Raw genomic sequence first — 12,407 nt, 5'->3', positions numbered from 1 at the left:
CTGCGGCTGCGCGTCGCTGCCCTCGTGTCGCTACCCTCGTCACTTCACGGACCACGACTACACGTGCCTGGGCTTCAGCAACGCCTCGGAGCTAGAAGAAGAGATCCAACTGCTACGCGCGGGCGCCCCGATCCACCTGACCCTGAAGGACAGCCGGTTGGAGCACCTTCCTTCCAGCGCGTTCGCTCACCTGGCTGTCTCGGTGCTCGAGCTAAGCAACGTCACCGTGAGCACTTTCACGCTCGCCGAGCAGCACCCTTTCGAGGTACGAACCGTTTTAAGGAGTTTAAAGAAAATTTTGTTTCGAGTTCCCAGTAGTGCTTGGGCAGTGCTATTAGAACTAGCCGTTGGGTTAGTTGGTAACTCGTCGTATTGAAGGAACTTGGCGCAACTTGGCGGTTCCTCAAGCACGCACACGTTCACACACGCATCCACGCAAGAGCACACACGGGCGCTGTGTATGGGGTGCGTCCTCGCGTGGATGCGTGTGTGAAAGTGTACGTGTTTGAGGCAATGCCAAGTTGCGCCAAGTTTCTTCAATATGAGGGCAGTGCGACAGATATAGGACATGAACAGTTTTTAGTGTTCAGGACGAATTTCTCACAAATGGCAGCTGTATATCTGGGTTTTACTTGTAGCAGGGCTGGGCAAAGATACTTTGAAATTGTATCGCGATACGATACAAGATACCTGGGCAAGAAGTATTTTTGATACAGATACCACTGCGGTAATAATTGTATCCGATACGATACTTTGTAATTGTATCTTAAGATACTTCGATACATTAGCAAATTTGCTATTATAGATCAATAACGGGCAATCAAAATTAACCTTGATGATTTTCTTACAATGCCGTCTCTGCAAATAAGTTCTGTGGTCAGGGGGACACAACATGAGGTGAGAATTATCGCTGTCATCCGCCCATGCAGCTTACATGCAACGACGGACTTTTTATTGGCTGCAATGGGCATGCATGTTTGTATGGAAAATTTAGAGGCAGTCGCTCTTCTACAAAGATCAAGGTTAAAAAATTCTTCTAGCATACCCGTGCTCCGACATATCCAAAGTTTAATTGCGGTTCGAATGCTTACACATGCAAGACAACGAGGATCGGCGCAAAGTTTCTCTGTTAGGTGACGCGCAGTCATTCTTTCATATCGCCAGCTGGTAAGAAAAGGGTAACTGTCATCTTTGCATAAACGCCGCACGAAACTTCCGCGGCACTTTGGGGCGTTGCTTTGCACCAGTCTGTATACTGTCTTGCGTGCGTAATCGTGCGGACCACAATTAAACTTCGCGGCCGGATATCTAGGGGCACGGACACGCTACAATAATTCTGCCAAGTGGAACTGAGTAAAATCACGACCGACTCTAACCTATCAATACACTGAACGTGCCCACTTACTGCAGCCACTAAAAAGTTCATTGTGTAATCTTAGATAATCGGGCGGCTGTCGGTGATAATTATCATCCCACTTTGTATCCCCCTATGTACGTAACTTTTGTCGAAAAGTGGCCTTCACGTGCCTCTCCGAGGTGAATTTTAGGAAACCCATAAAGCTTAATTCTGATCACCATCTATATCGTTCCGTCAAATGTATGTGCACAAAAATGTTTGCATTGAAAATTTCTTAAATGCAACCAACTTTGTTTCATTTGTACGAAATGCCTATTGGTATCTCAAAAGCTTTGTATTTCTTGCTCAAAGTATATTAGTTTCATTCCGAAACAACTTATTGGGGTTGTTTTAGGTGCTTAAAGTGGCATCTGTTTATACACTGCGCTGTCAGTGGTTTTTGCTTGTAGCTTTCATAATTGATGGGAGTCGCTGCTGTGCTTGCCGACCAGATAGAGTGCTGCAATCTAATTGCTAGCATTTCAACAGGAAGCCTCCACACGATGGCGCAAATACCGGTGTGTTCTACCTTGTCCGTAAACGCATTACGGTATTCGCTATAGCGGATCGCCGGACAGGTGTACAGCAGCCAGGACTGTTGGCGACATACTCACTAACGTGCAGTATTTTAACATTTATTCTTCGACGACATAACATGTGCTGAGCTAGAAATGTTTCAGACGCATTGTATAGTTGCACAAAGAATCACAGGACACCACCGCTATTCACACTATTGCCACTTACAGCTCCCATCCCATGGCAATTATTAACAGCAAACAAACAAACAAAAAAAAGAAGTGGAGAAGACCTAAAAAAGGAATACATATCTAAGTAAAATAGAAAGGCGTTTACCAAACTTATCACATTGAATAACAACAAAGACATGATACAGGTGGCACACCTAATAGCCATGCATCGATTATCGTCAACTTACCTGCCAAGGCTAGACAATAGAAAACTCATTGACTATGGGAAATATCACAAAAGAGCTTGTTGGGAAGCTCATGATAAAAACGGTGCATTTGGTATAACAATGCTTCTCGAATCTTCTTCCTAACGTCTTCAAGATGGTTTATATTGATTTCCGTTGTAACTGAAACTCAATTTCGCTATTTTACGAAGTAGTGAGCAGAACTTTTGTTACTTTGTACTCCAGGCACCCCGTGTTATTATATATCTGTCCTCAACATCACCTTGACATAGCAATAAACTCAAGTAGAATGTAAATAATCAAACAGCAGCAGAAATGGCGCAGACAGTTAAAAGTAAGAATTTAGCCAATAGCTTATTTCGGCAGCACGTTACAAAAGGCATATTGCTGTAAACAGACAGTAAAGAATAGAGAGACCTCAGTAATGTGTGTCATTCAAAAGAAGGACAGCTAAGGAACCACCAATGATTTTAGAAACTATTTGAATAAACATAGCGGGAAGAAAAAGATACGGTACGCCAAGATGTTTTCTCTTAGGTAAATTCTTTTTTTATTACATGTAGCATCGGGTGCGATAATTGTTAGAATCTCTTTCTCGTATAGGTCCATCTCGTCTAATATGTAAGTCAAAATTAGATCCACGAGATCCTTCAGATCGCTGATGTGTGAAAGGCACGAGACGCAGAGCAACCCCATTATTCGATTCTTAAGACATCGTAACGAAGCACCACGCAAGAGAAACTTCGATAACGACTCTACAGCGGCAACAAAATTTGCGTGAAAGACGCCGCACGTATTGGAGTACGCAGCACAGCAAGTTTCACGGCACTGACATAAGCGGCCGTGGACATAACTAAAATGGAATATAATCTGGAAAACAAAAGGTCAGCAGGGTGTAGACGTTTGCGCGCTTAATTTTGTCAGAGACGGCGCGAGCGCCACCATGTGACTGTGCTCCACCAATGGGGATGCGGAGACACCTTCGTCTGGCCCCGCTAGAAGACTCTGGCTGAAAGATCAGAGAATGTTACTGCGTTTAGTTTTATTCAGGTGGCTTAGTGGCAGCAGTATCAACATGAGAAACTGAATTCAACCAAAGTTTATTGCTTCGCATGGGGGTGTTGCGATGCAGTGTCTTGTATCTTAAGATACACGATACATTATTGAATGTATCGGAAATACAGATACTAACACACGTCTTGCGAAACGTATCGCGATACAGATACAAGATACCCAATGAGTATCTAAGATAGTATCTAAGATACATGTATCTTCGATACTGCCCAGCACTGCTTGTAGCTTTGTGCTACAGAAAGGGTGGACGACAACTGTTCCATTTAATGAACACGTACACTGTGCAAAATTTGCCATACCATTTCATGTTCAAGAGCAGGGGACCTGCAAAGCTTTTCCGGTTTGGCCGGAAGTAGCCCGCTGAGTATACAGGCAGTGCAACAAGAAAAAACTTCGAAAAACGCTTCAGATTCACCCGGCATAGAGTGGAACGCGATGGCATAATCGAACCCGCTCGCATCGCCTTCTCGCTCGCTAGTCAGGGTTCGCTTCTCGGTGAACACGTCAACTGCGTCACGACGAAAGGAACGTCCGTGCGAGTAACACTGGCCGTTTTAAACTTTCATAGAATGCCAATTGCAGGTATGCACAGTTGCGAAGTGCTCACTACGCCACAATTAATCCTTTTTCTAAATAGCGAAGTGCTCACTATACGTAAAGGCAACACTCGCACATACGCAGCTGCACACTTTCTTGATGCTGTGGCTGAATTATGATGATGAATTACGCCTGAGTGCTTTGCAATGGGTGAACCTTTAAACCAACCACTCACTGCGTAATTCACATCGCGTAATGTCTGTTGCGATTGTACGCTTCTGCCCCGCAATATTACATGTTTTAGCGAGACTCGTCGCAGCGCATTACGTCTGCCTTTGTTTTGTTTCTTTTTTTCTTTCTTTTTTCGCAGCAGTTTCAAGCACTGGCGTGGCTCTGTGTTTGAACATCTGACCGCCACGCGTAATGCGTGGTTTCCATTCAGTCCCGAACCCCTCGTTTTCACTCTCTGCATCGATCGCGATTTTTCGCTCATGCATATAGCTTTGGGTGCGTTGAACTGCTCGCGGCAAGCGCCAACGCAGAACCCAAACCACAGCATAGAGGCAAGCATAGACTGCAGGAGCAATAAATGGCCAAGAGTCTTCTGCTTACATGTTTGTTTCATGAACATCGACATGTATCTTCTAAGTCGTGTTCCTCTCACACGCATCTCTAACGTAAAGTTATGACGCGTAGGAATTGTGAAGGTTTCGAAACATTTATGCAATATTACATTTATACATTTATGCAATAATACGTAGCAATATATTTGAATTTACTGTAGTGATGATTCATGTGCATCAGTGCTGAGCGATCACGTCCTTTCGTTTCGGGGCGCGTATACCAATTTAGAATAGGAACAACCCCTTTCAGGGCTCTTGAGAGCTATTAGAGAAGCATTTGCCCAGACACTCGATATTTATGGAAGCCTCGGTGTCACATGGTAATTGTACATTAGCTTCATCGTGTTCTCATCATTATGTTGTATCATTCGTTTCCGCCCTCTTTTTTTTTCTTTTTTTCCGGTACAGGGTAGCAGGCTGGAGCATCTCAGGCCAGCCCCTAGCTGATTGCCTATTCTTCCCATAAGCACTGCCATTTATGTCGAAGTATCGCGTTTTGTTTTTTTTTTGTAACACATGACTTGCAAGTGCGGTAAACCCAAGCCTGCGCGATTCACCGCACATGCGAATGCATAAGACTAAGAATATTTGGGAACAATTACTGCCCTAACGTGGTGACATTCTTTGAACACTCCTTCAGGACACAGACTAATGTTCAAGAGACCCTTTATGGCGCTTCGCATGTAAAGCTCAGGTAACCGACCTTCTTCCCCAATTAGAGCGCAACTCAAATTTCGTAATGACTTGAGATATACAAAAATGATGACGCAATGTAAAAAAAAATCTGCCAAGTTTAAATAACTTCAGTGTACTGCAAATTTCGCTCAAGAAACGCTGCAACGCTAAGACTGTGCGCATTCTAGTGGTTGTCGCGAGTACCTGCATTTAAGTTTACTGTAGAATGAGTCAACTATTTCTTTTTACTAAAAAAATGTAATTTCAAGCACGTCCTAACGATGCAGGGCGAAGTAAATTTGGCTCGCTAGCATTGTGCGGAGGATAAACTATTACCTCACTATAGTGCTTATGGAGTAAGCCACGTCGAACGCTTTGTCAAACATGGCTTCTTTAGTAAAGTGGCCATGTGTACCAACACTGCGAGGTGTCCTGTGAACTGGAGTCATATCGATAAGCACAAGGTCTCATTGATCCGAAGACCAGATTCATTTCTGCAGCGTTTTCCTTGGCGCTGCTGCACAGAAATGACAAAAAGAAAGTGCGTAATAAATGTGCGCATGCCTGAAAGAGATTTAATATGACTAGTGCCTCTGCGTTAATCTTTCACACGAACACATTTTGTAACCCACAGGGCTTCGAAGACACCCTCACCGAGATCACCTTCAGCGACGACAGCACTTTGCCGGAGTCATGGGCCGTGCTGAAGGAACTGCACAAGCTACGTGTGCTCGCCATATCGGACATGAGTTCCGTGAATCTCACCAGGGACTTTCACCTACTTCCGAAGACCTTGCGCGTCATAGGAGTCACGTCCTCACACCTGGGCTACGTGGACGACGACTGGCTGGCTCCGCTGACAAACCTCGAGGTGATCGCTGTTCGGGACACCACCATGAGTTCGCTCAAGAGGTCCATGCTGCCCAGGCCGGCACAAAACCTGTGGCGCCTCATGTTCCAGTGAGTACACATAGAAAAAAGACACCGTTTACTTCAGAGAAAGATAAAAGCCAAGCAAACTTTGCTGTTGCCTTCTGTTACGTAAACAAGGGCCGCTGCCGTCATCGCCAAGCATTCTTCTTCACAGGCACCTTCCCATGCTCATTTCCATGCTCGCAGTTATCATTATCGTTATCAGACTATTTATGTCCACTGAAAGCGAATGCCTCTCACAGTGATCTTCTATCCGGTCTTGAGCCAGCTCACGCCATCTTATGTCTGTAGTCTCCCTAGAAAGAGACAGAGAGAGGAGGAATGCAGGAAATTTAAGGCAGGCAGGTTACCTATAGTACTATGCCTCCAGTTTGCTACCCTACACATGGAGAGGGGGAATAAGGGAGTAAAAGAGAGAGAGAGAGAGAAGGATAGACACATGTCACATCACACACACAGTGCCGAGTTTCACAGGCGGTCGCTCAATGAAGTTGCTTTCAAGTACCGCAGGAGGGCTCGTGTGGCTTTCTGGGCTGGTGTGCTGCGCGACCAGGCTCCTAAGATCTTTCCTTCATTAAAGGGCCGATCATCGAGTCTATTCAAGGCACACTGGAGAGTCCGGCGATCTTCATCAAATTGGGGACAGTGGCCCAAGAGATGTTGTTAGAGTCCCTATTTTACTACACCACCTATATACCTATATATCCTGCTGGTAGACGACGAATAAAAACAGCGCTAAACACGGGACGAGAAGAGGACACATACACGGCGCTGAATGTGCGCCGTGTATGTGTCCTCTTCTCGTCCCGTGTTTAGCGCTGTTTTTATTCGTCGTCTACCATCCAGAACCAACCGGCCCAATCAAGCACATTGTTAAAGTTTATATTCTGCTGTCCCCGACTACCCTTCTGTTGGCATCTATTCTATAAACCTAATTAGCCCCTAATTACCTGGCCTATGATTTACGTGTTCTCATGAGCTCGATTTCTTCGTGTTTACGGCAATATCAGCTACCATACGTTTCTTCTGCAATCCACATCATACTTCTTAAGCTCCAAATTTCCGCTCTATGCGCTAGTACCGCGGTATAGAACGCGTTCACTGTACTTTCTTTTAGAAGTAACAGCAGGCTGCCTTGCGTGACTTTGTGATGCCCGCAATACGCGCTCCAAAAACATTCTTATTTCTCTAAATTTCCTTCTCGTGATATATGTGAATGGCCAATAATTGGCTTATATGAATATCATCTTGCACAGATGAGAGGTTCGAAATGAAAACGTCACAAGTTTGCATTCTCTTACCGAGCTATTCAACATTGCTTTTCCTTTTTGCCCCTTAACATTCAGACCCAAACTTGACACGGTGTGCTAAAGCCCTTATTCACGTGCCGCAAGTGATCTCCAATCAGGGGTGTAGCCAGGCTGGGAGGGGGGGAGTTTAACCTCCCCCACCTCCCGAAATTTCTCAATCTTGCATTTCGCGGGCACCTGCGGTATGCAGAAAAACACTAATACTTAGCAGATAGAAAGTTAGAAACTGTCTAATCGGACGTATGGCAAGCCGATCTACAACTTCCTAATCGGAATTTTTTGGCCAGCTTCGTTGTATTAGAAGTTAGCTTATTAATCTTGCGTAATTAAGCAAATAAGCATAACACAAAAAGTGACTTAATGCAATAGTCAGCAACATGCACTTGGTCGCGTCGTCATAAAGTGCATCGGCATATTTTTAAACTCCGGCTATAGGGTTAGCTGGGACGCCCTGTATACATAACGTCGATTTGTCTCCGAATATCATGAAAATTCCAAATGTGTGCTTTCTTCAGCAACAACACCCTGACCAGTGTCCCTAGAGACCTTCTCGAGGACATGCCCAAGTTGATCGCCATGGACCTTGGTGACAACCTGATCAAAACCTTCGACGAAGAAAGCATCGCACCAATCTTCAAGCAGCCGCTCTACGACCTTATCATCTCAGGTAACTGGGTTTTTTTTTTTGTTTCTTTCTTTCTTTTAACAACGTCGTCTCTCAACTTCTTGCAGGAGCAGATAATGAAGCTTAGCAAAGTTCAGGGGATATTAATTATTCTATTTTATTTGTAATTTATACATCATCAGGTGGAAGCATACGAAAGTATACGTGCAAAGAAACTCCGTCGCAGGTGGGATTCGAACCCACACCTTCCGCATTATGCGTGCAATGAAAGATTCTTAACTGAGCTGCATGCAGGGGCAACATCCTCCCGGCAACTTCGTTTATTTGTGCATGTATGCAATATTAACTTTTGGAGCATTATTATTGGCACATTTCAATGCAACATTTCTTTTTATTCCGATGCTTTACGCGCTAAGACCATGAAATCATTATGAGATACACCGTAGACATACTGTAGACACACTCCAGGCTAATCTAGACCACCTGTGGTTCTTTAACGTGCACACTAAATTCAAGTGTTCGCAAAAGTTCGTTCGCATTTCGCTTTTATCGAAATGCGGTCGCCTTAGCCGGGAACAAAACATAATTAATTATAATTAACTTTCACTGTGTCTTCTGCAATTTCACTGTCTGCTTGTTAGTGTGCTTGCGACTAATTAAAAAATTCGGCAGATCCCACGCACCGTGGGAGTCGATGTTATGCGAAGCATGCGGCGGGAACGTGATTGTGGCATATTTTTTTGTACTAAGCGACACGTTGCGAAATGACGCTGAAGGTTTGTATAAATTTTATACGCACACATATATGTTGAAGAGCCGCATATGTGTTATATAACCATTTGTTTACGGGTGGGTAACTCTGCCAATGGCAACGTGGGTATTAGTAAAACCAGAAGCGGTAAGCTGATATTTAGTGCTTATACGTGTCCCGAGAACGCACGCACGTTTCACGAACACGTGTGCATGTGTGGAACAAGTTCTTGACAGTTCTTGAACAAGGGCATCATCACCGTGATCAGAGAGCACCAGCAACTGGTCATGACTTGCTATCAGATCCGGTCGTGATCGTGGTGACGAGGCGTCCATGTGTAGGGAAGTATGTGGTATAGTAGAGCTGTTGGAATTCGTGGATGCCTCGGTCATTTCGTCGACAAATTGTCTGTCGATAGTGCCGGCGACATGTCGGAACCTGAAGCCACCCTTCGCGTAGGTGAGATATAGGGCGTCGAGGCTGGTAGGCCTGGATAGTGCTACGGATAGTGCTAGTGGATGATGCTTGTCGTATTTGTAGGATACCTGGGCGTATGTGGCCTGCGAAGCCTTGTCTACAAAGCGGCTGTCAATCAATCTGGCATCATCCTCGGTCAGCAAGAGGCCATCGCCCAGCCTCGTAAGAAATAAAGAGGACACTGCGTCGTTCTGGCGGACGAACTGCACTTTACAGTGCGGTGATGCTGATATCATATGTAACTTTCCTTAATGTATTCCTCCGGGATTGAGCACTGCTTCAATATAGCTTGCTGAATCATAAGAATACAAACGTAATGTTTATTAGACTGCTATAATAGCGGAGCCAACACTGGAATCACAGACGTTAGTCTGATACGACGCCTGTATCGTAGGAGTACACATCGTAGGAGTATCATGTATTGTTTATTGCTTTCTTGTAAAATTAGATAGCACGCACCACAACCAAAATTGACGTTGCACCGCTATTACACCTGCTTAGGCTGTTTTTCCAAACCAGTTTATAGATCTGGCGTGGTTCAGTGGTAGAATACCTGATTGCCACGCAGAATGCTTGGGTTCGATTCCTGCTGGGGTCCTAATTTTCATTCTTTCCACTCGTCGATTCAACGCTGCCAATGTTTGTTTTCCTTAACGCTCTAGCATTTCAGTTACGAATGTCTGTTCTCGCCTTTCCTGGGTAGATATAAACTGTCAATCACCCGTGGCGCATACCCGTACACCGCAGCACGTGGTAAACGGGTGTGTGCCACACGTGTCTAGTGGAAAGGGTTTGACGACGTAGGCGACAGGATTTTCACGTTATTCATGTCTTGACCCGGCAATCACCTTCGTCAAATCCTCTTACCCTCCCATGCCATGCCAATTTTGGTGTACAGCAAGTTAGGGAGGCGATTATGAGAGCACCCAGACGTAGGCGGCTAGATAGATAGATAGATAGATAGATAGATAGATAGATAGATAGATAGATACGTAGATACGTAGATAGATACGTAGATAGAAACGCTCAATGTGCCAAAGGTTCGCTAAGAAATGCTTCGCATTTAAAAACGAGCACCTTGGATCATTTAATTCGTTTATCACCAGTGTATGTACATACACTGAGGAGCCACAGACAAAAAGGCAGCTTATTACGTTAGGGTAAGCCCCGTACCGCGCTGTCACCGTGCTAAGATTAGTTATAGTATACACTGAGTGCTAGACGACGAAAGTTGTTATTTGATGGCCAAACAAACGTCGATATCAGCGAATAAATTGAGTAATAATTATGTTTTTCCGCAAGCATCATGGAAAAAGCAAACGTGGCATCAATTTTACATTTGGATAGAAGAGTCATATCACGGGAAACCCAGAAGTACGTAGGTTAGTTTATTTACGGGTTTTTAGAGCTAGAGCTCTACTCCTCCCGGTACAAACCCATAAAATGCCTGTGTGCGTGCGCTTGACATTCAACCTCAGTCAAGGTCAACGCCGGCAGAAGACCTTCAGCCAACACAAATGCGGCAAATTCGCGAAAACGAACAGCGGTACACGATCAGTCTTTCGTGAAGCCACCACCAGATGCGTTGGCTGCATCCAAGTTCACTGCGTGGTCGCGCCGAAAGCGCCAGCGGAGCCGAGCAGAAGGACAGACTGTTGAGCGAGTTCGTAATTCATTCTGGAAACAAATAGCGCGAAAAAACGTGGGACTAGAGCAGCGTGTGTGAGTTGCCTTGTAGTGCATAGAATGCGCCGGCTTCCTTGTCGCGGCGCGTAGTCGAAGCGTGTAGACTTCTCGACGCCCTTGCATAGGCCCAGACACGCAACGAAGTTATATCTCTGCACCAGTGGCGTAGCCGGGGTATTCGACCTCCCCCCCGCCCTCCCGGATATTTTCAATTTCGCATGTGTATATGCAGGGTGCTCCAGCTATCTCTAGCCAGAGTTTAAAAATATTCCGACGCAGTCAATGACGACGCCACCGAATGCATGTTACCGACTGCTGCATGGAATAAGTCCCGCTATTTCTTGCGGTCCGCTTAATTTCCTTATTAGGCAAGATTAATTAACCGAACACTATCACGGGCGAGCCTTGCCCCCTCCCAGTCTATATACATACTTTAGCAGCCCTAATTAGCTGCTGCATTTTGTTCTAAATATATAGTATACAGGGGTGGAATGAACCTTGCACGAAGAAACTCCCAAGTATTGATCACAGGGAGGACAGGTTTATAGGTAAGAGTCGACTGCGTATCACATTATTCTGTGCTCTCTGTGAACCAGCCTGACACCCGCCGTTCTCGCTACAGCTCCCCGAAAAATGCGGCTATGTCCGATGGTGACGCGGGAATGAGACGGATGTTCGGGCAATCAGGAACAGTTTTCGCCCACGCATCCGCCATTTCATTTTATTTGAATCCGCTGAGACTTCAGAATCGAGTGCAATACTACGTGGTGTTTTAGCCCCGTAGTTCGCAACATTTCTTTGTACTTTGACTGAAATGCTCGCAGGCAACCCCCTTCACTGCGACTGCAAGCTGAGGTTCCTGCGTGGCCACATCAAGAACTGGCGCCTCAACCACTGCGCGACGCCGGAGTCGCTGAGGGGCCACCACCTCAACTGGGTCACCGACCACGAACTGGGCTGCCGGAACGCCACGCCACCCGCGGCGGTGCCACCTCCTACGCCGAGACGCTGACGCGAGCCCTTATCTGTCGGCCGGATGGCATGCGAAAAGGCAGCGGGAAAGCTGCGAGGTTTTGCGAGATAAGACTAATAAAAGCTCACCAGACTCATCTACGACGACTCTGTTATTTTCGTGTAGTGATAAGCTCGAGTGGCTGCGCTAGTGATGCAGATCTATGGCACTATCGATACTATCGATAGTTCAGTCACTATCGAACTATCGCTGGTAAAAAAACTATCGATAGCGCTATCGATAATAAGTGTAATAGTACTACTGATAGTGTAAAATCAACCGCGAGAACTCATTGCAGCGTAAACTTGGTTCCCCATGTCCGTGGAGCAGGAGGAGCAGGCTGACCGGTAATAAAGTTGACTTGATTGCGCTCCTTC

General features: G+C 45.5%; 1 protein-coding gene across 1 annotated transcript in view; it reads left to right on the top strand.

Annotated features, from left to right (window-relative positions):
* The window catches only part of LOC119394391 (phospholipase A2 inhibitor beta), a 12,153-nt gene extending 41 nt beyond the window's left edge, over positions 1–12,112 (top strand). The window contains exons 1-4 of the mRNA XM_037661689.2: positions 1–265; positions 5,871–6,196; positions 7,995–8,146; positions 11,843–12,112. The exon at positions 1–265 is cut by the window's left edge and continues 41 nt beyond it. Coding sequence (XP_037517617.1) covers positions 1–265; positions 5,871–6,196; positions 7,995–8,146; positions 11,843–12,030 — 931 coding nt within the window. The 3' untranslated portion in view covers positions 12,031–12,112. The remainder of the gene's footprint in view (positions 266–5,870; positions 6,197–7,994; positions 8,147–11,842) is intronic.
* The last annotated feature ends 295 nt before the right edge of the window (positions 12,113–12,407 follow it).

This window comes from Rhipicephalus sanguineus, chromosome 5 (assembly GCF_013339695.2).
Source record: "Rhipicephalus sanguineus isolate Rsan-2018 chromosome 5, BIME_Rsan_1.4, whole genome shotgun sequence".
Classification (NCBI taxonomy): domain Eukaryota; kingdom Metazoa; phylum Arthropoda; class Arachnida; order Ixodida; family Ixodidae; genus Rhipicephalus; species Rhipicephalus sanguineus.
Note: the sequence above shows the minus strand (reverse complement) of the source record. Positions and strands in the feature narration are given on the sequence as shown.